At 44.8% G+C, this 26,937-nt stretch overlaps 1 protein-coding gene across 1 annotated transcript in view; it reads left to right on the top strand.

Moving 5' to 3' along the window:
• Positions 1-26,482, top strand: part of MAP4K5 (mitogen-activated protein kinase kinase kinase kinase 5) — a 119,321-nt gene extending 92,839 nt beyond the window's left edge. The window contains exons 23-32 of the mRNA XM_073577739.1: positions 6,087-6,089; positions 7,449-7,563; positions 8,162-8,220; positions 17,590-17,693; positions 18,130-18,307; positions 18,757-18,828; positions 19,713-19,805; positions 19,893-19,963; positions 22,369-22,424; positions 22,832-26,482. Of these exons, the coding sequence (XP_073433840.1) occupies positions 6,087-6,089; positions 7,449-7,563; positions 8,162-8,220; positions 17,590-17,693; positions 18,130-18,307; positions 18,757-18,828; positions 19,713-19,805; positions 19,893-19,963; positions 22,369-22,424; positions 22,832-22,919 (839 nt within the window). The 3' untranslated portion in view covers positions 22,920-26,482. The remainder of the gene's footprint in view (positions 1-6,086; positions 6,090-7,448; positions 7,564-8,161; positions 8,221-17,589; positions 17,694-18,129; positions 18,308-18,756; positions 18,829-19,712; positions 19,806-19,892; positions 19,964-22,368; positions 22,425-22,831) is intronic.
• The last annotated feature ends 455 nt before the right edge of the window (positions 26,483-26,937 follow it).

Genomic DNA, 26,937 nt, shown 5'->3' with positions numbered 1-26,937 from the left:
GGATCGCTGGTGCATCGCTAGGTGTAACGGTACCCTTAGTCTCAACAGACTCAAACCGAGATAATACGCATATCGGTCATTTTAGTTGTCCTATTGCTGCAGTTAGACTAATTAGTAAAACTTCCCGCAGTTATCATAGCAGCCGATGTTGACATAGATGCAACCTGGAAAGTTAGTCTTAAATGCATCTGGCGAGTTGGAAACCAGGCTTGTACAGTCGGGGTTATATCGTCGACACTGCGGGGGGGGACTTGTTATATGCCAGGGACAAAGGACACATGTCAGATGGCAGAGCTCCAGTGCACTCATGCTAATGTACGATGTGACATTTACACACTGCCCTGAAGACAGGTGAAGCTAATAAATTGCCTGAGAACAGTGAGCTTTGGCTCCGCTCCTTCACTGTTAAAAGTTCGTTCCTCATTACTTGCCAACATGAAGATGGCAGTGAGCAGCATTTATTGTCCTGCATTGTCTCTGGCGCCCTGCAGCTGCCACCATACGTATAATAAAAGCCCTGCCCCAAAGAATGTAGGACTAACTTTAATATTACACCATAGAAAAGCGTATAAAAGTGGACAGAAAACTCTCCAGTCCACATTAAATTCATATTTCTCCTACGCCTCATTGGGGGACACAGAGACAGTGGGTGTTGTGCTGCTGGCCACTAGGAGGACACGAAGTAAACCAGAAAAAGTTAACTCCTCCCCTGCAGTATACACCCTCTCGCTGGATGAGATATCTCCAGTTCTTTGCTTAGTGTCTGTAGGAGGCAGTTGCGTCTGGTTTCAGACCCCACCATTTTTATTTTATTTTTGAATTTTCTGTAAATTTGTATTTTTTAATTAACGGAGTGAAGGGGGCGACGGTTCCTTTCTATGGCCCGCTCTCCCCCGAACCAACAACAGGCAAGCACGCGGAGTATACCTCCCCGTACACTTTCCTGCGACGTTTGGGGCTGATTCCTCTGGCAATAATGGCGATGATCCTTACTACCGAGGGAAAACTTTCCGGTAATCTACGGATATGAGGACAGCCGCACGGAATGGAGAAGACTGGACAGCGCTTCCGAAGGCCCTGAATCAGCCCCATAGCTCTCCATCCCCCTACCATAGGGTGGATCGATTTGAGCATACCCCTTTTAAGAACTCCTCCAGCTCTGCTACATCAGCCCAGGAGGATGAGTGCCTGCATGGATGGCCTGGACAGCGCTGAGCACTGGAGTTGAGGTATGGGTTCGGGTCCTGGCCCCCGGGAGAAGCGCTGATTTAGCGGCGGTGCACCGGCCCCCCATCGCGGCCCCCCACCCTCAGCGCTACCGCGGGTAGCCCGAAAAATTTAGTCCCCGGCTTTTCCCGGCCTGCTAGGCCGCAATTTCAATAGCGCTGCCCCACCCCCGGTGCCTATCACGGGTAGGCTCAAAAATTTAGCCCCTGGCTTTTCCGACCTACTAGGACGCAATTTGAATAGCGCCACCCACGCTATTATTGCCGCCCCCACGTCTTGGCGTCTCTCATCCCTGTCGAGACACGCAATTCTAATCTCGGGGGCCATGTCTTTTTACCTCAGCCTGCTCTGGACACGATCTGTGAGGCGAGCATTCTGCCGGATACCGGGAGACACCTCAGGGACACAGCACAGGACCAGGTAAGCTGCATCTACCCTCAGATTAAAGCTTAACCCCTTCCTGGCACATTCCCACAGCTGCAGACAGACTCTGCTGTTAACCCTTTCAGGAGCGCTATGTCTCAATCTAAGGAGGCTAAACGGGCTGCTAAAAAGCACACTGCGTTTTTTACCGTGTGTACCACTTGCAAGTCTGCCTTACCCAGTGCACAGACTAATCCGTTATGCACGGCCTGCGACCCGGCCTGCGCTCAATCTCCCCTCACCGCCGCTGCTGAAGGGCCTCCTGCGTTTAGTACCCCTGAGTGGGCTGTGTCCCTGTCACAGTTGGTTGAGTCTGACCCAGGCTATATTCTCCTCTTTAAGCCAGAAAGCGTCCTTACCCCCCGAGGAAGCCTCTGGCATCGGCCGGGAACTGTCCACTAGCAGGGGCCGTACTCGTTCAGGGGATGGTCAGGTCTCTAGAAGGCGGACCCATGATGCGTCCACTAGTCCCGTTCGCGCCTCAGCATCTGCGACTCCTGTCTCTCGCTCTCCCTCTCCTTGAGTTCTCAACCAGCACGACTCTGAATTCGAATCTGACATGTCAGCCACTCAGAATCCCCCAACTGATGAAGAGTCGCTTGATTCTCTTATAGAATCAGTCAACAGGATTCTGAAGTTGGATGAGGATAATGTTCCCGCTCCAGCACATCCGATCTCATTTAAGAAAACCAAGCGTGTGCGCAGGTTATTTACCAGCCATCCGGACTTTAAGGAAATTGTCCAGAAACATAGGTATGGTCCGCATACGCGGTTCACAGGGCAAAGGTCTACTCAGGCTAAATACCCTTTTGATCCAGACCTAATGAAGGATTGGTTACAGTCCCCTCCGTGGGACCCTCCTGTATTGCGTCTTGCTTCAAAAACGCTCCTATCCGTTTCTGAGGGTTCCTATGGCTCCGCGACTGGCGAACGGATGCCACATCTAAAAGATCGTTGACTTCCCCTTTCAAACGGGTCGTCTTTTTGGAGAGAAACTGGATCAGCTCATTTCTAATGCTACCGGGGGGATAAAGTAAATTCCTTCGTCAACAAAACGCTTTCGATCTTTTCGCAACAATTCCGGTTGGTCCTCCTCTACCTTCTCTTCCGGATCAGGTCCGTCCCTGCGCGGAGACAGAGGCTCCCAGGTCTCATACAGACCTAACCGCTCTTGGAAACCCAGGCCTGGGGCTTCTCGATCTAGGGGAGCCAGATCTCATAGATCTGCCCAATGACTTGTTGCGGTATCCAGCGGACACTGACAGAGTAGGCGGTCGCCTACTTTCCTTCAGCCACACCTGGCTCGCGGTCGTCCACGACAAGTGGGTCAGGGAGCTGGTGTCCTCCGTATACAAGATAGTTTTCCTCACCCCCTCCAACTCGCTTTTTCCTTTCCTCGCCCCCCCAAGGGAAAGACAAGAGCCTTCCTTCGGGCTGTTCAGGCTCTTTTAAGGGACGGAGTCATCATTCCGGTCCCTCATCACGAAAGGTTCAGAGGATTTTATTCAAACCTTTTTGTGGTTCCAAACAAGGACGGGTCAATGCGACCCATTCTGGATCTCAAACTGTTAAATCAGTTTGTCAGGGTACGGCGATTCCAAATGGAATCTCTCCGATCAGTTGTCGCTTCCGTGGAAAAAGGAGAGTTCCTAGCATCCATCGACATCAAGGACGCTTACCTTTACATTCCGATCTGCCCATCCCACCAGCAGTTTCTGCATTTTGCAATTCATGAGGAACACTTCCAGTTCGTTGCCTTGCCCTTCGGACTCGCCACTGCCCCCAGAGTCTTTACCAAGGTCATGGCGGCTGTCATGGTCATTCTCCACTCTCAGGGAGTAGTGGTGTTACCGTATCTGGACGACCTGCTCATCAAGGGTACGTCCCTTTCCAGCATGCGAGGAATCCGTGGATCTAACTGTAAATACACTTTCGCGCCTGGGGTGGAATATAAACTTCGAAAAGTCTTCCCTGAAACCGGCTCAGCAGATTTCCTTTTTAGGAATGATCTTGGACACGTCCCGCGGGTTGGTCATTCTCCCTCCAGAAAAGACGCAAGCCTTACAACAGGCAGTACAGACTCTATCCCGACCAGCTTCTCACGCCATTCGTTTCAGCATGGTGGTGAGAGATGGTGGCTGCGATGAAAGCAGTTCCGTTGCACAGTTCCGTCTCTGTCCCTTACAACATGCGTTGCTGTTAGCTTGGGACAAGAACCCGCTCTCCCTGGACCGTCGGATCCTTCTGTCCCTGCGGGTCAGGCAAGCCCTCAGGTGGTGGACACTGAGGTCCTTCTTGAATCAAGGGAGGTCTTTTCTCCCAGTAAGATGGTTGGTAGTAACCACCGACGAAAGTCTTCTCGACTGGGATGCGGTCTTTCGTCACCACACGGCACAGGGTCGTTGGTCGACGCGAGAGTCACGTCTCCCCATCAACATTTTGGAGATACAAGCGATCAGATTTGCTGTACAGAGTTTCCACCATCTCCTCGCAGGTCACCCCATCAGGATCCAATCCGACAACGCCACGGATGTAGCGTATATCAACCGCCAGGGAGGTACCCGGAACAGGATGGCCATGCACGAAGTGAATCACATCCTCCATTGGGCCGAGATCAACCATTCGCCCATCTCAGCAATTCACATCCCGGGCGTAGAAGATTGGGCGGCAGATTTTCTCAGTCGCCAAGGCATTGCCTCGGGAGAGTGGTCTCTTCATCTGGAAGTCTTTCAGCAGATTTGTCATTGTTCGGGGACTCCGGATGTGGACCTCATGGCCTCCAGACTAAACAACAAGGTGTTTCGGTTCATTGCCCGATCGCGCGATCCATGCGCCATCGGAGCGGACGCCCTAGTTCTGCCATGGCACCGGTTCTGGCTCCCGTACATCTTTCCCCCTCTTCCCTTGCTTACGAGGGTCAACAAGAAGATCAGAGCGGAAGGTGTACCAGTGATCCTAGTCACGCCAGATTGGCCGCGACTAGCATGGTATGCAGAACTAATACAACTAATCGCCGACGTCCCCTGGTGACTTCCAGATCGCACGGATCTGCTTTCTCGTGGCCCGATTTACCACCAGAACTCCGGGGCCCTGTCTTTGACGGCGTGGCCGTTGAATCCTGGATTTTAGCACAGGCTGGGTTCTCTCACGGCGTGATTTCCACCATGATTTGTTCTAGGAAGCCTGTGTCCAGGCGTATCTATCACCGCACCTGGAAAATCTTCTTTTCATGGTGCAAGGATCATGGTCGATCCCCTCTGGTGTTCTCCATTCTGGCCATGTTGGAGTTCCTTCAATCCGGATTAAAATCAGGCCTCGCGCTTTGCTCGTTCAAGGGCCAATTTTCGCCCTTGTCAGTGCTTTTCCAACGCAAAATTGCTTGCAAATCTCAGGTCAAGACGTTCATTCGGAGAGTTTCCCATGTGGCGCCTCCTTGTAGAAGGCCATTGGAATCATGGGACTTTAACCTGGTTCTCAGGGCCTTACAGGAAGCTCCTTTCGAACCGCTGCAGGACGTGTCATTGACCGTCCTCTCTTGGAAAGTGGTCTTTCTAGTGGCAATTACATCAATCAGACGAGTTTCGGATTTGGCAGCCCTGTCCTGCCGTTCTCCGTTCCTGAATTTTCATCAGGACAAGGTAGTTCTCAGGACGTCCCCGTCCTTCCTGCCCAAGGTCATCTCCTCTTTCCATCTCAACGAGGAAATTGTTTTACCTTCCTTTTGTCTGGCGCCAGTCCATCGCTTTGAGGAGGCCCTCCACACCCTGGATGTGGTTAGGGCGCTGAGACGGTACATCTCGAGGACGGCTCCCTTCCGCAAGTCAGATGCCCTGTTCATACTTCCAGAGGGGCATAGGAAGGGTCTAGCCGCTTCAAAAGCAATGCTATCTAGGTGGATTCGCTCAGCGATTCATGAATCCTACAGTGTCAGGAACGCGCATGTCCCAGCGGGGATTAAGGCGCACTCTACCCGGTCAGTGGGCACCTCTTGGGCCATTCAGCACCAGGCCTCGGCAGAACAGGTCTGCAAGGCTGCGACTTGGTCCAGTCTGCATCCTTTTACAAAACATTACCAAATTCATTCTCAGGCCTCTGTGGATGCAGCTCTTGGCAGACGCATCCTGCAATCGGCAGTGCCTCAATGTTGACTGAGTGGTACATGGGGTATTAGCAGATGTATGCTCCCCACCCACGGACTGCTTTAGGACGTCCCACTGTCTGTGTCCCCCAATGAGGCGTAGGAGAAATAGGGATTTTTGTGTACTCACCGTAAAATCCTTTTCTCCGAGCCTTTCATTGGGGGACACAGCACCCACCCTGTTTAGCCTACTGGCTCATTTGGAGCATTCTTAGATTTTGACAGAGTTATGGTTATTGTTGGTTGTTTAAGCTCCTACTGCTATATTCACTGAACTGGAGATATCTCATCCAGCGAGAGGGTGTATACTGCAGAGGAGGAGCTAACTTTTTTTCTGGTTTACTTGGTGTCCTCCTAGTGGCAAGCAGCATAACACCCACTGTCTCTGTGTCTCCCAATGAATGGCTCCGAGAAAAGAATTTTACGGTGAGTACACAAAAATCCATATATGAACCCATTAAGAACAGGGTTTTTTTTCTTTTTTTTTAATTTGTGCTTCAATCTTTTTTTCCTCTCCTAAGTGCCATAACATCTTTTTAAATTTGTCATCGACTCAGCCCCATGAGGGTTTTGTTTTTTTGGGGTTTTTTTGACGGAGTGGTTATAGTTGTGAATGACACATTCTTCTTGGCATGATTTTTTTTTTACATGACAAAAAAAACTGGCTTTTTAAAAAGGGTGTGTAGACTTTTTATATCCACTGTGTTTATCTGCTCAGCTTTCCTTACTGTGCATCATACTGCACATACATTACACAGTATTTCAAAGCTTACACAGTATTTCAAAGCTGACAGGTTTCCTTATAAATGGGTTATCCAATGCCACTGACTTTCACGTCAGGATGTGAGAGGCCACATATTGTGTATGCTTCTTATTCTAATGTCATGTCGGCTGCGCCTTTTCAATTATTAATATGGCAGAGAGAGGCAATAACCCCATAAGGTGTCTAGCTGTGCAGGTGCAACACCTGGCCATCCCATAGCACTATGGAACTTATTCATCACCCTAGGATCCTACAGTAATCTACGGAATAGTGTAGTGTGCCGTCCCTTGTAAAGCTGCCCACAACCCCTGTTTTAGCTATAATGGTTGTCATATCAAGCTGAACCAGACAGCACAAACTGGGAAAATAACTTGCGAGCAGAGAGCGACTCACACATGCAGTATTTTTATGCAACGTGTATGTAATGTATCATATCCGACATTGACGTCTGTGTAGGAATTACGATCAGTTGTGTTGTATGACCGTCTGATTTCTTGACTCTTCATTGGGATATGTGTCACTATTATATTCCTTTTTTTTTCTTCTATGATCCTGTGCACCCATTGGGCGATTCTGCAGAAGGTAAGTGTGTGTTGATGAGCTTTAAAGTAAGTGCTATTTAGGAACAGTGGCTACCGTTACTAGCTGTGACCTGGTTTCTGCTAATACTCTAGGAAGTCAGAATCATTTTGAACAGGTTCTTTTGTAAGAGAAATTTAATGTTTGTGAGAAATGCTCCTTGCACACACTTCTCCAGCCTCACTTAAATATGGATCTGTGATAAATAGCATTTATTATTAGACTGTCCTATAATTGGGAAATGTACAGGAACTAGAGGTCACGGCCCCTTCTTTAGGCTGGCATTACAGAGACGATATGATGATTTTTTATTTTTAGGTAAAACTTTGCAACTTTATTCACATAATCTGATTGGTCTATTTGAGCAAGCCAAAAAGCCGGGACTGGCTGCACATATCCAAACGCATCGCTTTCCGGATAGGATCTTACCTAGGTAAAGATAGCTTTTTATTACAATCTAACTTTCATCTTTTGCCTTCCTTAATTTCTTTCTTTCATTCTTCTTGCTTTTTGTTCATTCCCTACCACTTCTGCTCTCCTTTTCCTTTTTTTTTTTTACATGCTTTCTATTTTATTCATGCTCCTCCTTTCTTTCTGTGCTTTTTCATCTTTTTTTATGCTCTACTTTTTTCCATGCGTTCCCTCTATCCCTTTTCCTTTTTACTTTGTACTCTCTCCTTAACTTTTTTATTCTCAGTTCTCTCCCTTTACTCTTTTCTCTTTATCCTCACACTTTGTACTTTTATTCCCTTCTCTCTCGCATTCCTTGTTTTTCCTCCCCTTACTTTTTCTTTTTTCCTTCCTATTTCTCTTGTTTCTATTTAGCGCTGAACTTTTTCTTTTGATCTCTCACGTTGCTTTCCTTGAGACTCTATCCCTTTCCTTTCTTTTTTCCTTGATCTATCACCTTTTATTTCTCTTTTGCTCTCATGTTTTTTCCTTTCCTGTTGTCATACAGTCCACTATATAGTGAAGTGGTAACTCTAGAGGACTGACCAAAAATGGCCTAAAATTGTAATTTCTCTCTTCAGGAAGTTTGCTCTCACTACAAAGATCCCAGATACAAAGGGCTGCCACAAGTGCTGTATTGGTGAGTATATCCAGCAATTGTAAGGACACAAGGATAGGAGGGATTGATCTTATACTTTTCAAACTTTTATTACTCAATTTAAAGGGCAACAAAATCCTTTGGCACTGGTCGCTCTTCATTTTAAAGGGTACTCCCATCTCCAAGATCCTATCCCAGTATGTAGTAGGTGTAATAATAATATTAGCAAATACCTCGCAATAGAAATATATTAAACATAGGAAACACGGAGCCAGCGATAGTCAAAGACTGAAAAAGTTTATTAAATTCTATTGCATCAAAAACTTAGGCAGTAATATATTATATATATATATATATATATATATATATATATATATATATATATATATATATATATATATATATATATATAATATAATATATATTTTTTTTTTTTTCCATTCTACATGACGGCACCACGAGAGAGGGGATCCGCCCTACGAGGACAGGAAACCTTCAAGATAAAAAGGGCGGCTCCTCTCTCCGCATCAGTTGGTTTCCTGTCCTCGATGGGGAACCCTCAAGATGAAAACCTCTTGATGGAAGAAAGAAGAGGATGCCTGGGCCTGGGTCGGGTGATTACTGGCAGGCACCGGTCTGCTACACCTGTCACCAGGTACCGGTAGTCGCCTCGGGGGCCATATATTCCTATGCCCCCCCTGAGCGAGAGCATGGCCACAGCCAGGCACATACCCAGGCGAACGGAGGCGAGGAGGTCCAGGGAGGCCACTGACAGTGTCCCTCCCTGTTGACATATAGTGGCCATGCAGCCCGGGAGGCACATCAGTGCCCGGGCAGAAGAGCTCCTCGGAGGCCACAGATTGTGACCCTCCCTGTGAGCACCGGACCCCGCAGCGGAGGTCGTTCCGCACATACCTGCGCCAGAGCAGGGAGATGGGGTCCACCATGCAGGTAAGAGGTGTCCGGGGGTCCCGAAATGCAGACGCTCACTCGGCCGGGCCGCACCGGGAGGCGCGCGCACTGAGAGCGCGCATCATGGCCGACGAACCGGAAGTGGTGCGGCGACCCGGAAGTAGAGCGGCGCGCACGACACCACGGGGCCTGGGAGAAGCAGAAGGTGTGCACGGTCCCGGGAGGGGCACGGAGCACGCATGCGCGCGCACGCACGTCCACACAGAGGCGCGGCAGGTGCAAAACCAGTTGGTCTAAAAAAAAAAAAAAAAAAAAGACTGCTCTCATTTGGCTCCTGCTAAGCAGCTGGAAGCTGGGGGCTGCTATTTAAACCGGTAGCGGCTGGCGTCACTACACCATTACATGGTCAGGTGTGACTGCTCTCAGCACAGGATAGCAGCAGACATATACGGCAGGATGGAGAGCCCCTCGCCAGAGCATATACAACCACGCCAGGAAGCGAAGGAAAGGCGGTCAAGCTCACACGAAAAGAGCCAGACACGCCGCAGCAGCAGTGGAAGCCGCTCGGGCAGCGCACGGGTGGATCGTCAACGCAAGAAGGAGGGGTCCCTAGTCTCCTTAGGAGACAGTGAGAAGACCAGTCAGCCTCCAGATCCGGTACCCGTTTTGTGAAAGCGTCCGAGTGGTGAGTGAACTACGAGAAAGTCCAGTACTCTAATGTCTGTTCTCTTTCTCTTGTCTCCTCTCTTCCCTCTCCTCCCTCTCTTACATACATTGGCGGGGTGGAGTATAGAAAGTCCCTAAGAAAAGTAGGGGAAAATCTAAGAATAAAGAATGTGCTTTATGCAAAAGTCCCGTAGGAACAGCCTGGAATAAAAAGTTATGCCAGGAGTGTATTAACAAAACAATAGCGGAGGAGACTCCCTCATTCTCGGATAGTCTGAGGTCCCTAATTCAAACAGAGGTTTGTAAGTCAGTAAGTGCATTACAATCTGCGGACGCAGATAGGAAAACTAGGGGTAGATCCAGCCCCTCAGGGGTCTCTCAAGAAGACTATACAGGATCAGAGGAGGACTCAGATAAAACGCACTATTCAGATAGTAGCTCAGATGGGGAAGATACGTTCCCAGTAGAATCTACGGATGAACTTATTAAAGCAATCAGATCTACCATGGGGCTGGTAGAGGAGCGAGCAAAAAAGACAGCCCAAGAACTCATGTTCAGTGGACTACAAAAGAAAAAGCGTAAGACCGTCCCTATTAATGAGCAAATAGAAGAGCTCATAAAACGCGAATGGGAAAAACCAGAGAAAAAGTCCCAGATATCTAATTCTCTGAAGAGGAGGTATCCCTTTGAGGAAGAGGCATCCTCATCCTGGGATAGGGCTCCCAAAATCGATGTAGCGATATCAAAAGTCGCCAGGAAAACCTCCCTACCCTTTGAGGATCTGGGGTTTCTGAAAGAACCGCTGGACCGGAAGACTGACAATTGCCTTAAGACAGCCTGGGAAACCTCGGCTGGGGCGCTAAGACCGGCTATCTCAGCTACGTGTGTGGCTAGGTCTCTAAAGATATGGGTAGACAACTTGGAGGATCAACTAGAACGTGGAGTTCCCAGAGAGTCAATTCTGGAAGCATTACCGGCTATTAGAGCGGCGGCAGACTTTCTCGCAGAGGCTTCTGCAGACTCGGCCAGACTAGCAGCAAAGTCAGCAGCCTTAACCAATGTAGGACGGCGCGCAGTATGGCTAAAATGCTGGCCGGGGGACACTCAGGCAAAGATGAAACTGTGCTCTCTGCCATGTGAGGGAAATTTCTTGTTCGGACCTGCATTGGATGACGTATTGGAAAAAGCGGGTGATACAAAGAAAAATTTTCCAAAACAACCATTTCAAGCGTTTCGGCGCTCCTTTCAGAGGGGCCGAAAATTCAGAAAGCAACAATTCAGAGATCAAGACAAAAACAATTCTGACAGGCGATACAGAGGAGGGAGAGGCTTCTATTTCGGCAAGCCCTCCAGGGAAGCCAAAAAACCCTCCCAGTGACGGTCCTTCTCAGGTGGGGGGAAGGCTCTCTCACTTCCTCCCAGCCTGGAAGAGAATCTCATCCAGCACCTGGATCCGACAGATAGTAGGGTCAGGTCTGGAATTAAAGTTCCACCATTGGCCACCACAAAAATTCATTCAGACTCCAGTGCAATCTTCTCAAGAAAGACAAGAGAGTCTGGAAGAGGAGGTATTGTCACTCATACAGAAACTCGTACTGGAAGAAGTTCCGGAAAAAGAAAAAAAGGAAGGCTTTTACTCCCCCCTATTTCTAATAAAGAAACCAGACAATTCCTGGAGGACAATTATAAATCTGAAAGGCCTCAACAGATATTTGATAGTCCCATCATTCAAGATGGAAACCATAAGATCTGCAGTGAAACTCCTCTTTCCTCAGTGTTACATGGCGGTCCTGGATCTCAAGGATGCTTACTATCATGTCCCGATCCGGCAGCAAGACCGCAAATATCTCAGGGTGGCAGTCCAGATAAAATCTCAGTGGCATCACTTTCAATACAGGGCTCTGCCCTTTGGGGTAGCAATAGCCCCCCCGGGTCTTCACGAAATTAATTGCGGAGGTCTCGGCACATCAGGGAAAAAGATGCCCTGGTAATACCATATCTGGACGACTTCCTGATAGTGGGGAGAGATTTCTCTCACTGTCAGGAACAAGTCAAGATAGTGATGGAGACACTTCAGACTCTGGGTTGGCAACTGAACCTCAAAAAATCCAAACTGGAACCAACAATGATCCAGAATTTTTTGGGCCTAACAATAGACTCGGTGATGCAGGAATGTCGCCTCCCAGAGGAAAAAGAAGAAAAAATCAAAAACCTAATCAGGACAACATTAAGAAAGCCAGTAATGACTCTGAGGAAAGCCATGTCAGTGTTGGGATCCCTAACTTCCTGCATACCAGCAATAAAATGGGCTCAGTTTCACACAAGGGAACTTCAGTGGTGTGTGTTACAAAACGATCTGAGGCTTCAGGGGCAGTTAGAGCAAAAGCTCACCATCCCGGACCCTGTACTCCAGTCACTCAGGTGGTGGTTACAGATAGAGTCCTCTCCAAGGGGAGTACCCTGGACATATACAGCCTCCAGAGTAGTCACGACAGATGCCAGCCCCTGGGGCTGGGGAGCCCATCTAGACACCCTATGGCTTCAAGATCCTTGGGCTCAGAACGAAAAAGATCTATCCTCAAACGAGTGGGAGCTGCTAGCCATCGAAAGGGCGCTGGAAGGTTTACTGACACACCTGACAGGACATCACGTGAAAGTCCTATCAGACAATTGTACAGCAGTAGCATATGTGAACCATCAGGGGGGCACCCGTTCTCGGTCATTAATGAAAATAGCGGGAAGAATACTGACTCTAGCGGAACGTCAGTTTCTCTCATTATCGGCCCTGCATATCCGAGGTGTGGACAACCTGAAGGCAGACTTTCTGAGCAGGAACCGGTTGAAGCAAGGCGAATGGTGCCTAAAAGAGTCCATTTTTCAACGGATTATGCTTATGTGGGGGAAACCCATAATAGATCTCTTCGCCTCAAAAACCAACAGAAAGGTTCAAAAGTTCTGCTCTCTAAGTCCAGCAGACATGCCACTGGCGGTAGACGCCTTCAGGATAAAATGGACATCAGGTCTCCTGTACGCCTTCCCCCCGATATGCCTCATTCCGTTAGTCCTGAAGAAGATCAGGGAGGACCGAGCCAGAGTAATTATGATAGCTCCCTTTTGGCCAAAAAGGCCGTGGTTCTACTGGCTAAGAGTGATGTCGGTGACTGACCCATGGGTACTCCCAGAGGACCACGACCTCCTAACACAGGGTCCCTTCAATCACCCTCCGAACTCCAGGTTGCATTTGACAGCCTGGAATTTGAAAGGTCACTGTTAGAGAAAAAAGGGTTTTCACAAAGGTTAATTTCCACCCTAATCAGTAGCAGAAAGCCAGTGACTACAAAAATATACGGGAGAATATGGAGAAAATTTTTGTCCACCTCAGGCCCAATACGGGAGGGAGAAGTACCGGTGAGGGCAGTGCTAGAGTTTCTGCAAAGGGGTTTAGACTTGGGCTTAGCTGTCAGCACCCTCAAAGTACACGTTTCAGCCCTGGCAGCATTATTCAACTATGACCTAGCAAATGATAGATGGGTGGCCAGGTTTATCCGGGCCTGTACTAGGGCTAACTCTGTCCCATCTCCTAAACCTCCTCCCTGGGATCTAAACTTAGTCCTATCATCTCTAACAGAAAGTCCATTTGAACCACTAGACATGACATCAGATAAAGTGTTAACTTTAAAAACAGCCTTATTAGTGGCACTTACATCGGCACGTAGGGTGGGGGACTTACACGCACTGTCAGCAGACCCGCCATACACTCAGGTTATGGACGATAGAGTTGTCTTAAGATTAGACCCAGCATACCTCCCTAAGGTAGTGTCGAAATTCCACAGAGCTCAGGAAGTAGTCTTGCCATCCTTTTGTCCTAACCCCGGTAACAAGAAGGAGGAGAGGCTACATTGCTTAGATGTTAGGAGATGTATCCTACAATATTTAGAGATGACAAAACCCTGGAGGAAACAGAGGGCCCTGTTTGTTTCATACCAGGGGGCAAGGAAGGGCCTTAAAGCCTCTAAGCAAACTATAGCTAGATGGGTGAGAGAGGCCATCATACTAGCATATGGTAGTGCAGGCAGGGCTGTTCCAGAGGGCCTAAAAGCCCATTCCACGAGGGCCATGGCAACGTCCTGGGCGGAGAGAGCGGACGCCTCCATCGACCAAATCTGTAAGGCGGCCGCTTGGTCCTCTCCGTCTACCTTTTTCAAACATAATAGATTAGACCTATCTGCTACCTCTGATCTCACATTCGGGAGAAGAGTGTTACAGGCAGTAATCCCCCCCTAAAGAGAATACAAATCTCTGTAACTCTCTCGTGGTGCCGTCATGTAGAATGGAAAAACACGGGTATTACATACCTGGTAATGTGTTTTTTCATGAGACATGACGGCACCCTTATATTCCCGCCCTATCACGTCATTAGTTGGGTGTTTCGTTAGTATTATACACTCCCTTGGTGTTGGAAATTTAACAGTATTAAAGTTGTATTATTTATGTGTACACTAACCTGCGGAGTTCCTCTCGTGCTCTGTAAAACAACTGATGCGGAGAGAGGAGCCGCCCTTTTTATCTTGAAGGTTTCCTGTCCTCGTAGGGCGGATCCCCTCTCTCGTGGTGCCGTCATGTCTCATGAAAAAACACATTACCAGGTATGTAATACCCGTATATGTATATATATATATATATATATATATATATATATATATATATATATATATATAATGTATGAACAACGACAGAGCAAAGTCCAGCAATAACGTGAGCAATCCAGGATGCTGTTAGAAAATTTTTTTCTCTTTCTTTTTATTCATAGATCCATTAAAATACAATGGTCCAAGCAGTTCAAAACAGCAATAATGCAGGAAAGTTGTGCAGATAGGACAACCTGGATTGCTCACGTTATTGCTGGACTTTGCTCTGTCGTTGTTAACATTTGTATGGATGGACTCCTACATCCAGATCCGGGCACAACGGAGTTAACCAGGTCAGCTGAGGTCCCAGGTGGTTCACAGGATTGAGCTGGTCTACATTGTTGGATATATATATAGATAGATATATATATATATATATATATATATATATATATATATATATATATATATATATATATATATCTAATATTCCTGACCTGCAGTCTTTTATTATTTATTTTGTGTGTTATCACACTGGGATAATTATGGGTAAGATCAGGTGCTATAATTGCATTTCTTGATGGTGCCCATATCTGCATGTCATATGTACCTTTCCTAGCTATAAAGTGCTATTTACAAGTTACTCAGAAAATTTACGAGGCATTATTATATCTACATAGTATTTGTTTTTCACCTAATGTTCATGTCCCTCAGATATGTTTTGATTCCTCACCCCCCATTACCTGAGTCTTTTTATTAATTATCTTGTCTGTTATATGTATATAATATTATTGCTTACATTTTTTGCTACAGTACAATTTAATAAACTTTTACAGTCCTTAACTGACTATCGCTGGCTCCGTGTTCCCTGTGTTTAATATTGTATACTAGCTGAAGAGCCCGGCGCTGCCCGGGCATAGTAACTAACTGTGGTTAGTTATAACAAATTATAATTATCCTACATCCCATAGTCCCGTGACCATATACCCATGATACATATCCACCATCCCATAGTCCCATGCCCATATACCCATCATACATATCCTCCATCCCATAGTCCCATGCCCATATACCCATCATACATATCCACCATCCCATAGGCCCGTGCCCATATACCCATCATACATATCCTCCATCCCATAGTCGAGTGCCCATATACCCATCATACATATCCTCGATCCCATAATAGTGCCCATATACCCATCATACATATCCTCATTCCCATAATAGAGTGCCCATATACCCATCACACATCCTCCATCCCATAGTCCCGTGCCCATATACCCATCATACATATCCGCTATCCCATAGTCCCGTGCCCATATACCCGTCATACATATCCTCCATCCCATAGTCCAGTGCCCATATACCCATCACACATCCTCCATCCTATAGTCAACCATTATGACATCAAAATGAGCGACGGGGCTTGCAACCTATGATGACATTAGCGTCGCCATGGCAACCATTATGACATAATGAGGGGCGGGGCTTGATACACACTTTTTCCCCATTATGTAGATAGGGGCAAAATTGTTTGGTGAATTGGAACGCGCAGGGTTAAAATTTCGCCTCACAACATAGCTTAGGACACTCTCGGGGTCCAGACGTGTGACTGTGCCAAATTTTGTGGCTGTAGCTGCGACGGTGCGGATGCCAATCCTGGACATACACATACATACATACATACATACATACATACACACACACACACACACACACACACACACACACACACACACACACACACACACACACACACACACACACACACACTTGAGCTTTATATATTAGATATGGCGTATATAGTCGCTTTATTATAGAGGGTCTATGTGGCAGATAGGCCATATGTAGATATACATCTTGATTCATTATGCGATCTGTTTTGATGATATTGTTTCTTGCTTCTATGAAAAACGTCCGGGGGGTGTGTTCTGGCATTGAAATGAGAACTGGTCGTTTCCTCCTACTCTACTAAAAACATGCCCTCTATAGCAACAACCCCACCCTCCATAGCAACAGGCCCTCCCCGACCACATGAACAAGCCCTCCTCACACAGTAACAAATCCTCCCCCTCTAGCAGCCTCAGTGCAGAGAGCAGACCACCCAGCTGCTCCTCCCCAGACACACGCTGAACAGTGATATATGGAAAGTGAAACTAGTGAGGAGGAAACGACCAGTTCTCATTTCAATGCCAGAACACACCCCCCCTGGACATTTTTCTTACAAGTAAGAGATGATATCTAGCAAACCCTGCAAACTGGCCACAGAAGGTAAATTACTTATTGTCAGCATTCTGCAGCCCAGATATACACTGAGATTATGTGAAAAGCCCGGACAACCCCTTTAAGGCTTTTTTGTTTGCTTTGCACAGTCCTTTTACTGCTTATGGGTCAAATGGTCTAGTAAGCGCTAAAAGCACCCAAGATGCCTGCAGCTAAAATTGAGACTGGCTTGGCTGCCACAGAAGACCAGACTGGATGCTAGACCAGGGTAGCTCAAATCCTTTTGGTCAACTGTAGTGCAAAAAGAGAAGCATTACACGGTACGGTGCAGGAGATGGATTATAGGACTCCCTCTAATAAATCAGAATGCTTGAAGTGGCAGAATGCAGGGATCTTAAAAGCGGAGAGGAATGGAAACACAAAAGCCCCAATTCATCAAAACCTTTTCACCAGAGTTCTGGAATAAAACTGTTCAAATGTTTCAAAATATTTGGGAAACTCGTAGTTGCCCAAATATATTTTAACTTTTGATGTTTTTACACCAGTCTCTGTCAGCTCCGAAAACATTTTTGAAAAATAGGTGGGGATTAGTTGGAAAGTGACGTCGCTGAGCACCAGCCAACACATTTATCATAAAAGTGGACGGTCCCTGGCTGCAGAACATTTCTCACACTGACGCCCAGTGGCTGAAAGATTAATAATAGTTTTCCACTTAATGAACTTAATTCATGTATGTACCGCATCTTAATCCAGCTTACACTTTGTTAAACCTGGCATGCAAAATGATGATTCGATAATAATTAGGTGTAAAAATTTTCATGATATTAAAAAAAAAAAAACTTCACATAAAACCAGAATAACCCAGAATCTATTACTCTTGTGTCTATGGTCAGGTTAAAATGATGATAAAATAGCTGATTCTGAAACTATCTGGTCACACAATGACTTTTTTTTTTTTTTTTCTTTCCTTTCCATATAGTGAGAAACCCATATACAGGACACAAGTATCTGTGTGGAGCGCTGCCGTCTGGCATAGTGCTGCTGCAGTGGTATGAACCCATGCAGAAGTTCATGTTGATACGGGTTGGTATCCGAATGTATAAGTTCATTGCTTGTTGCTGTGGTATTGTATAAATCACCAGCTATATCCTTTTCACGCCAGTTGGTCAGATGATCAAGGTAATCATCTGATGTCCTTGGTCATACCTGCTGGAGAAAATTAGAATATGGTGTGCCCTCCCTCTTCAGTAGCTGGGGGAGTATCAATGTCATTAAACTGATAGACCTCCCTAAATTTCTATATGTTCTGGAACATTCAGCCTCCATAATCATCTGATGTCCAATATGTATTGTGCACAAGGTCTTCTTTTATATGATGGGACCAGTGCTAAATACTCACTTGTGTCTTACAGTTGCCTCAGCGGTGTGTAATTGCATCTCTCCTAACCAAATGTCAGATCGCTCAGACCGGTTGAAGTAGTCTTCTAATTCTGCATGCCTTCACCCTTTTCTTTTTCAGCACTTTGACTTCCCCCTTCCAAATCCTTTGAGGGTCTTTGAAATGTTGGTAATACCAGAGCAGGAGTACCCTATGGTGTGTGTCGCTGTCAGTAAAGGCATGGAACCTAATCAGGTTGTACAGTTTGAGACCATCAATCTGAGCTCCGCTTCTTCTTGGTTTACACAGATTGGCACAGGTAACACATAACACACCCATTATATGAACTTGTAATATATGCCTCCATGAGTGACATCTGGCGCTTCTGGGTGTTGTAGGCTGTCAGTAGCACAAAGAACCATTGTTGCATCAGGGAGGGCTGGTTATCATCAAGACTTACTTTTGACCCTGCAAAGTTGCTATGTTTCATATTCAGCAGTTGATATTGCTGGGGTTTGGTCTGGTAAGCAATGTTACTTAGCACCCAATGATGTCAATAGGCATAGGAGTTAGATTGGTTTCCCAATTAGGTCAGTGAAGGGTCCTATTGATTTCAGTTGGACCCTATATGTATTGCTGTTTTCTTGGCTATAATAAACGTATAGCTATTCTGTTTTCATATTCCTGCATCATTATAAAAAGTCTGATCTGTTTAAAGCCTTGATGGCTTTTTTTTTTTACATTGAACTTTTTCTTTCTTTCTCCCAGCGGAAGGTCATCAAATTGACGCTATACACGTGACACAGCTGGAGAGGGACACTGTCCTGGTCTGTCTTGATCGTAAGTCTTCAAATTACCAAATTTGGATATGCTGGACGCCTTTTTCCATCTGATAAAGTAATAACATACAAGTCTGAGAAAAACGGGACATAGCATTTCTGGTCACCTGACTGTGTAGGAAACGGCTGCTGGCCCCATTCACATAATTGTTACAGAATCTGCACAGAATTTTTTTTTTTTTTTGTCTTAATTTTAATCCACAGCATGTCAACTTCTATTGCAGAAACGCACCTTTTTGATGTGGATTGTATCTTATTTATTTCAGTGGGACCCTAAATGCAACGGATAAACTTCTGGTTCTGGCATGATTTGCTAATTTTTTGGGTTTGTTTCCACAACAATAAATCTGCACATATAAACGTATATGCCGGAAATGTGCACAAAAATATTTTGTATGCAGCAACACGACGGGTTTTAGTTTAGAACTCTGTGAATAAAATTCGTACCATATACATAACACATGAGATTCTGGCTCTGTTCACATGAACGTGTGCGTTCGAGCCAATCGCGCAAATTACAGACAAGATTGCATCTGCGACCAGCACCTTGTGATTGTCCACATTATGCTGTTTGACAATCTTGTCACAAGACTTGTGCATGCTGCAAATTTTCATTTCCCACACTTCACCTATTCGCACCTAATGTCCTTGTGGGAAATGGCTCATGAGTGTACTCGCTCACTTGCAAGGGTCCATGTGCGGTCCATTGTGCCACAGACAGCACACCTTCTGAGAATGCGTTCTTCTGAATGTAGACTTATTCTTGGGATCTGTGTCATCCCTATATAAGATAGGAAAGTCTCTTTTTTAATGCATATACAGGTATTTCCTCATGTTAAATGAGTGCGGTTATTTGTTGTTGTTTTTTTTTTTTTTGTACATCAGATTATGTAAAAATAGTCAACCTTCAGGGAAAGCTTAAATCCAGTAAGAAGCTGGCCTCTGAACTGAGCTTCAATTTTCAGATCGTGTCTGTAGGTGAGTGTTAAACGTGGACTGATGAACACATTGGTGGGACAGCAACACAACTTTCCGATAACTTTTGCACATTCTCCTTTCATGCAGTCTGCTTGCAGGACAGTGTTCTGGCTTTCTGGAAACACGGAATGCAGGGAAAGAATTTCAAGTCCAACGAGGTGAGGGCATTTTATTTATCTGTAGCAATAATCATGTTGTGGTTTTTTTTGTTTTTATTCCAGCTGCTTTTAGGTATATATTTATACTACCTATTTAAAGGGTTATTCTCATGATTGATCTGGAGCATATCACCCCCCTTCTTCCCAATTTCCTGCTTGCTGGGGAGCAGTGTCTTCCTGATGATTGACAGTTTGGAGCAGCAGCATAGCTGCACTGCTGACCCAAACTGCGCACTCTCCTATGCTGTAAGCACAGGCACCTTTTCCTATGCAACATCGGATGAGCGCAAGGGTACTGAAGCTTGCTGTGTCCACTCATCTAGCCAGCTTCAGAACCACGCTGACAATCTCTTATAGCAGGGTTCCCCAACTCCAGTCCTCAAGGCCCACTAACAGATCATGTTTTCATAATTTCCTTTGTATTGCACAGGTGAAGCAATTATCACCTGAGCAATACTAAGGAAATCCTGAAAACATGATCTGTTGGTGGGCCTTGAGGACTGGAGTTGGGGATCCCTGTCTTATAGCATAGTGCTGCCAAGGGATATGGCTACTACTGATAAATAGACTTTTTTCAGTGGCGTCCAGTAACCTCAGCAATGATCAGTGTGCACTAACATAGAATATGATGGGAATTGAAAAGGTGCCTGCTTTTACAAGCATTTTGCAATATTATACAGTCATGGCCAAAAGTTTAGAGAATGACACAAATATTATATTTTCACATGACCTGCTGCCCTCTGGTTTTTATGTGTGTTTGTCAGATGTTTTTATCACATACAGAAATATAATTGCAATCATATTATGAATAACAAAAGGTTATATTGCCAGTTAGAATGAGTTAATGCAGCAAGTCAATATTTGCAGTGTTGACCCTTCTTCAGGACCTCAGCAATTCTCCCTGGCATGCTCTCAATCAACTTCTGGATCAAATCCTGACTGATGGCAGTCCATTCTTGCAAAATCAATGCTTTTATTTTGTCTGAATTTGAAGGTTTTTGTTTGTCCACCCGTGTCTTGATGATTGACCACAAGTTCTCAATGGGATTAAGATCTGGGGAGTTTCCAGGCCATGGTCCCAAAATCTCTGTTTTGTTCCCTGAGCCATTTAGTTATCACCTTTGCTTTATGGCAAGGTGCTCCATCATGTTGAAAAAGGCATTGTTGATCGCCAAACTGCTCTTCGACGGTTGGGAGAAGTTGCTCTTGGAGGACATTCTGGTACCATTCTTTATTCATGGCTGTGTTTTTAGGCAAGACTGAGAGAGAGCCCATTCCCTTGGCTGAGAAGCAACCCCACACATGAATGGTTTCAGGATGCTTGACAGTTGGCATGAGACAAGACTGGTGGTAGCACTCACCTGGTCTTCTCCGAATAAGCCGTTTTCCAGATGTCCCAAACAATCGAAAAGGGGATTCATCAGAGAAAATGACTTTACCCCAGTCCTCAGCAGTCCACTCCCTGTACCTCTTGCAGAATATCAGTCTGTCCATGATGTTTTTTCTGGAGAGAAGTGGCTTCTTTGCTGCCCTCCTTGAGACCAGGCCTTGCTCCAAGAGTCTCCACCTCACAGTGCGTGCAGATGCACTCACACCTGCCTGCTGCCATTCCTGAGCAAGCTCTGCACTGCTGGTAGCCCGATCCCGCAGCTGAAACACTTTTAAGAGACGGTCCTGGCGCTTGCTGGTCTTTCTTGGCCGCCCTGGAGCCTTTTTGGCAACAAGGGAACCTCTCTCCTTAAAGTTCTTGATGATGCGATAGATTGTTGACTGAGGTGCAATCTTTCTAGCTGCGATACTCTTCCCTGTTAGGCCATTTTTGTGCAGTGCAATGATGACTGCACGTGTTTCTTTAGAGATCACCATGGTTAACAGAAGAGAAACAATGATGCCAAGCACCAGCCTCCTTTTAAAGTGTCCAGTGGTGTCATTCTTACTTAATCATGACAGATTGATCTCCAGCCCTGTCCTCATCAACACCCACACCCTGTGTTAATGGAGCAATCACTGAAACGATGTTAGGTGGTCCTTTTAAGGCAGGGCTGCAATGATGTTGAAATGTGTTTTGGGGGATAAAGTAAATTTTCTAGGCAAATATTGACTTTGCAAGTAATTTCTGTTAAGCTGATCACTCTTTATAACATTCGGGAGTGTATGCAAATTGCCATTAGAAAAAATGAAGCAGTAGACTTTGTAAAAATTAATATTTGTGTCATTCTCAAAACTTTTGGCCATGACTGTACATTCATGATGATAAGACCAACCCTTTAATATAAGCTTTTCAAATGGGGTTATCTGAAATGGAGAAATCTAAGCTAGATTTAAGTGGAATCTTGTTAAAAAAAAAAAAATGTAACACTCAGTACTGTGTTTCACCTTTTGTTTTTTTTTTGGTTTTGTTTAAGGTAACGCAAGAGATATCCGATGAGTCCAGAGTTTTTCGCCTGCTAGGATCAGACAGGTAATATTGCACTTGTGTATATTCTTCACCCCATATACTTGCTTGCTCCAGCTATTATGAATCCAGGTTATTAACGTGGCAAAAGAAAAGATCAAGAGATATAAAAATAATAACAGTACAGACATGAAAAATACAATCTTTTAAAGCTTCAATGCAAAACCCAAAGGAACAACAAAAATGACTAAAAATGCTTAAATAAAACAACATTATGCTACACACAGAAATTAAACTGCCTCACCATAATAAAGTGGCAAAATTTAGTCCCACCCTTCTGTATGAAACTTTTTTGATGTTGGCCAGGAACCTAAGTGGGACACAGCATATAGTGCAATTCCGTAGTGTGACAGAGCGGATATTTGCTTTATGCAAGTTATTAATGTGCAATTTCGTTATTATGCCTTTTACAGGGTCGTCGTCTTGGAAAGCAGGCCGACCTCAAATCCTACCGCCCACAGCAACCTGTACATCCTGGCCGGGCATGAGAACAGCTACTAGGCACTGGGTGTGGCATGATACAAATGACATAGGAATTTCAATTCCATCATAAACTTCTCCAACTTGGGACTCTGACAAGTTGTTTTGCAACTTGTATTATTTTGATCATATCTGTATGTGTATTATATCTGTATTTGGTAGACTTCTTGATTTTAACTTTTTTTTGTGCTGCTGATAACAGCTAGATCTCCTTTCACCACTATGTGGTGTTGGTTTTTATTTGGTTGCTTAATAAAAAGCTGTGACTTACAGCCCCTTTACGATCAAGTGGAAGGGGGCAGTGGGAGATGGCGGATTACCTTCTCCTTCAGAAAAGATAAAGGGGTGCCTTGATGTGTTCTTTCATTGCCTGAAGAAATGCTAATATCAGGTTGGATTTTTTTTATTAGGCAAAAACTGTAGCTTTCACTGCATTTGCCATATTTTTTACTTGAGTAGATCTTTTCATTTGCATCTCTGAATAGGGGCATCATCCCCCAATTTCTACTTGGCACTCCTAAACACAGAAGAGATATAACCAGATTCTGCAAACTATGGCTCAAGATCTTCTGTGCAGTCCAGTACTGTATGTCGCATGTTTGTCATATAGGAATACAGTGATGGGACATTTAGGTTAAGTTCACACATTGCTTATTTGGTGCAGATTTTTACGTAGTCTATTTACAGAAAAATCCAAACTTTAGCAGCAGGTTTGTCTCAAATTTCACTTTTTTTTTTTTTTTTTTAATTATAGCAAAGGGTAAAATCTGCACAAAAATTGACATACTGCAGGTTTAAAAAAATCTTCTCTGCAGGTCAAATTCTGCTCTCAATTTGTGAAACTTCCACATGCAGATCCTGAAATGCATAATGTTGGATGCAATTCTTAGAGTAGGTTCACACCTTGTGGAGTTTACACCCAGATTTTCTGTAAATCAAATCCGCCACATTTTACAGTACCAGCAAAATGGATGATCTTAAAGTTGATCTCTACCACATATGGCTTTTTTGTTTTGTTTTTGTGCAGAATCCATACAAAATGTAACTTTTGATGTGGTGTTATTTTTGTTTCCTTTTTTTAATCTGCAGCATAACCACTTTTGTTACATATATGCAGCCTTTGTGCAGGTTATAGATATTCATTTCAATTGGGATCCTATGTCCACGGGTCAAACCTCCGAGATGAGATTATATGTTATATTTTTGCAGCAAGCAACACATAAAAATGCATGAATAAGTGCAGAAAATATGCTTGGATTTTAGATGCAGAAATGCTGCAGATTTCAGTTTACAAATATGTGTATAAAATTCTCACCAAGTCAACAACATGTGAACATGGACTTAGTGTTCCTAAGCAGTAACTGCTGAGCTAAATCACGCCGTCATTCGTTACAGACCCTTTATAAGCTAGTTTTATCCCCAAGTACCGTGAATACAATATTTTTTTTAAGTAAGAAATCCATACAACATTTACAGCAATATTAACCAAGCATTCTGTGAGTTGAATATTTGTGGGTCTGACCCCTTGGATTTCGGAGTGGTACAGCAGCCCCTTTAGGGTGTGTGCACACGCTGCGGAATGCTCTGCAGATTTTTCCGCGCGGATTTAGTAAAATCTGACCTGTGGATTAGCCTGCGGGTTTGCCCTGCGGTTTATCATCTCTACAATGGAGCAGATGGCAAACCGCAGCGGTCCTCAGGGTGTGTGCACACGTTGCGGATTTGGCCCTGCAGATCCGCAGCAGTTTTTGCTGCGGTGTACAGTACCTTTATCTTCAATGGAAAACAAAAACCGCAGTGCGCATGCTGCAGATTTTTCCACGCGAATTTGCTGTGGTTTCAAATCCGCAGCATGTCACTTCTTTGTGCGGAATCCGCAGTGGTTTCACACCTGCTCCATTGTAGAGGTGGAACACCGCAGGCTAATCCGCAGATAAATCGCAGTCTTTTGACCTGCGGATTTTGCAAAAATTCCACAGCAGAATCCGCAACGTGTGCACACACCCTTACAATGGCATTGTCGCTTGCTGCTGCATTACCAGGTGTTAACTCACTCATACATATGGTGCTGCGTCTGCATAAGCCATAAAGGGGATGCAGTCCTCACCACCATGCTGAAGCTGTCGGGCCTTCACCATCTTTCACTCCCAAAATACTGTAACCTTTTGTTTTTATTGCAAAATTATCATATTTTTTTAGTCTGGATAGAGAGTTTCCTGTTTTTATATTTTATTTTAAAGTGATATTGCCAATGGTAGCGGCCAGTCATACTTGCCACGGTTGCATATCTCGCTTCGTAAAACTGTTCTGCTACATGTAGCTTTCAGGCTGTTGAGGAAACTACAACTCCCAGCATTGAGCAAGTCATAGTTTCGGAACTGCTGCAACTCTGTCTTGATCAGAGCTCCACGCTGCAGACGACTGTCATAAACCAATTTCTTGCTGTTACAATACGTACTTCGCCATTAACCTTTTACTGTGACGCTTTTTTTTTTCTTCTGTCCCTTGGCTAGCTGTAGTCCTCTGGCGCTATAAAGCACTACAGGCTCATGTATAGATAAATGCACTGGTGGTAATCTGGTGACAACTTTCCAAATGAGGGATGCAATCTGACTGGTGACTATGTTGAAAATCCACTATATGTTATCCTGGAGGATTTGCTATATCCTCGCCGTTTGCCAAGTGCTTGACACTACAGGTCATGTCTTACCTACAGATTTAGAGCCAAATCTTACTTCTGCCTTCTGTAAATTAGACCACTTTATTCTTATTTATTAATCATCCGTGCTTCAGTGGGTAACATCTGCTTATCCATAGGATATGTTCGCAGCAGATATTGTATTTTTTAACTGTTGTATAGGGGAACTTTTTTTTTTTTTTGTGTATTCTGGTTTTAGTGCTAGTGCCTTATTATACCAAGTGGGAATCCGTTATGTACAAAGTGGACCTGTAAAGTGGGGGATGTGTTACTAGACCAGGATGACGCAGTTATGAACGGGATAATACCCACTTATGATATAGCGGTTCTGGTGTATGAGAACAATCGTGCATTCTCAGCTAAGGTCATTTTATAAAGTGTAGGTTACATATTATTACAGTTAATGAGGGAATTGAGGATCCTGGTAAGTATTGTTTAATGTACTGGCCTTTCTAATCTATGCATTCTCCTATTTTAGGAATAATTTTTTTAATACTAGAGGTCGAAGTGTTCCTTGTTTTCATTTCCGGCAATGTGGGTTGTGTGCCTTTTATTGCCACCAAGGAAGCGTCTTGGCGCTTTCACCAGTGTTGTGTTATCCGCACATACAACCATTGCACAAAGCGCTTTTACCAAAGGAGCCCGGAGCCATTTGTATTTCTTCAAATCGTGTTTCCCCCCCCCCCCCCCTCCCCCAGTGACTTTTAACTTTATAGGGAATTGGATTTTGTTTGTTTTTTTTCCCTCCCTGTTTGAAAACAAGAAATTACCAAAGGCTTCCTCATCTGTAATATCTCCAATGTTCTGTTTTATTTCCAAGGAATATTCATAATGTGTACTGAGATTTTCATGAATGAGAAAACTGAAATAAACAATTCTAATATTTTGTGTGTTGTATTTTTAATAAAATTGGATCCTCACTTGGGTTTACTGATGTCTGAAGGGGATTCTGCTGATGATTGGTTCAATTGTATGTTATTTTTTTTTCCTCCTACGCCTCATTGGGGGACACAGAGACAGTGGGGTGTTATGCTGCTGGCCACTAGGAGGACATTGAGTAAACCAGAAAAAAAGTTAGCTCCTCCCCTGCAGTATACACCCTCTCAGTGGCTGAGATTTCTCCAGTTCTTGCTTAGTGTCTATAGGAGGCACTTGGGTCTGGTTTCAGACCCCACCGTTTTTATTTTATTTTTGATTTTTCTGTAAATTTATATTTTTTAATTAACGGAGTGAAGGGGGCGACGGTTCCTTTCTACGGCCCGCTCTCCCCCGAACCAACAACAGGCAAGCACGCGGAGTATACCTCCCCGTACACTTTCCTGCGACGATTGAGGCTGATTC

Source organism: Dendrobates tinctorius, unplaced genomic scaffold (genome assembly GCF_039654945.1).
Source record: "Dendrobates tinctorius isolate UK_male_01 unplaced genomic scaffold, ASM3965494v1 ptg000057l, whole genome shotgun sequence".
In the NCBI taxonomy this organism is placed as follows: Eukaryota; Metazoa; Chordata; class Amphibia; order Anura; family Dendrobatidae; genus Dendrobates; species Dendrobates tinctorius.
Note: the sequence above shows the minus strand (reverse complement) of the source record. Positions and strands in the feature narration are given on the sequence as shown.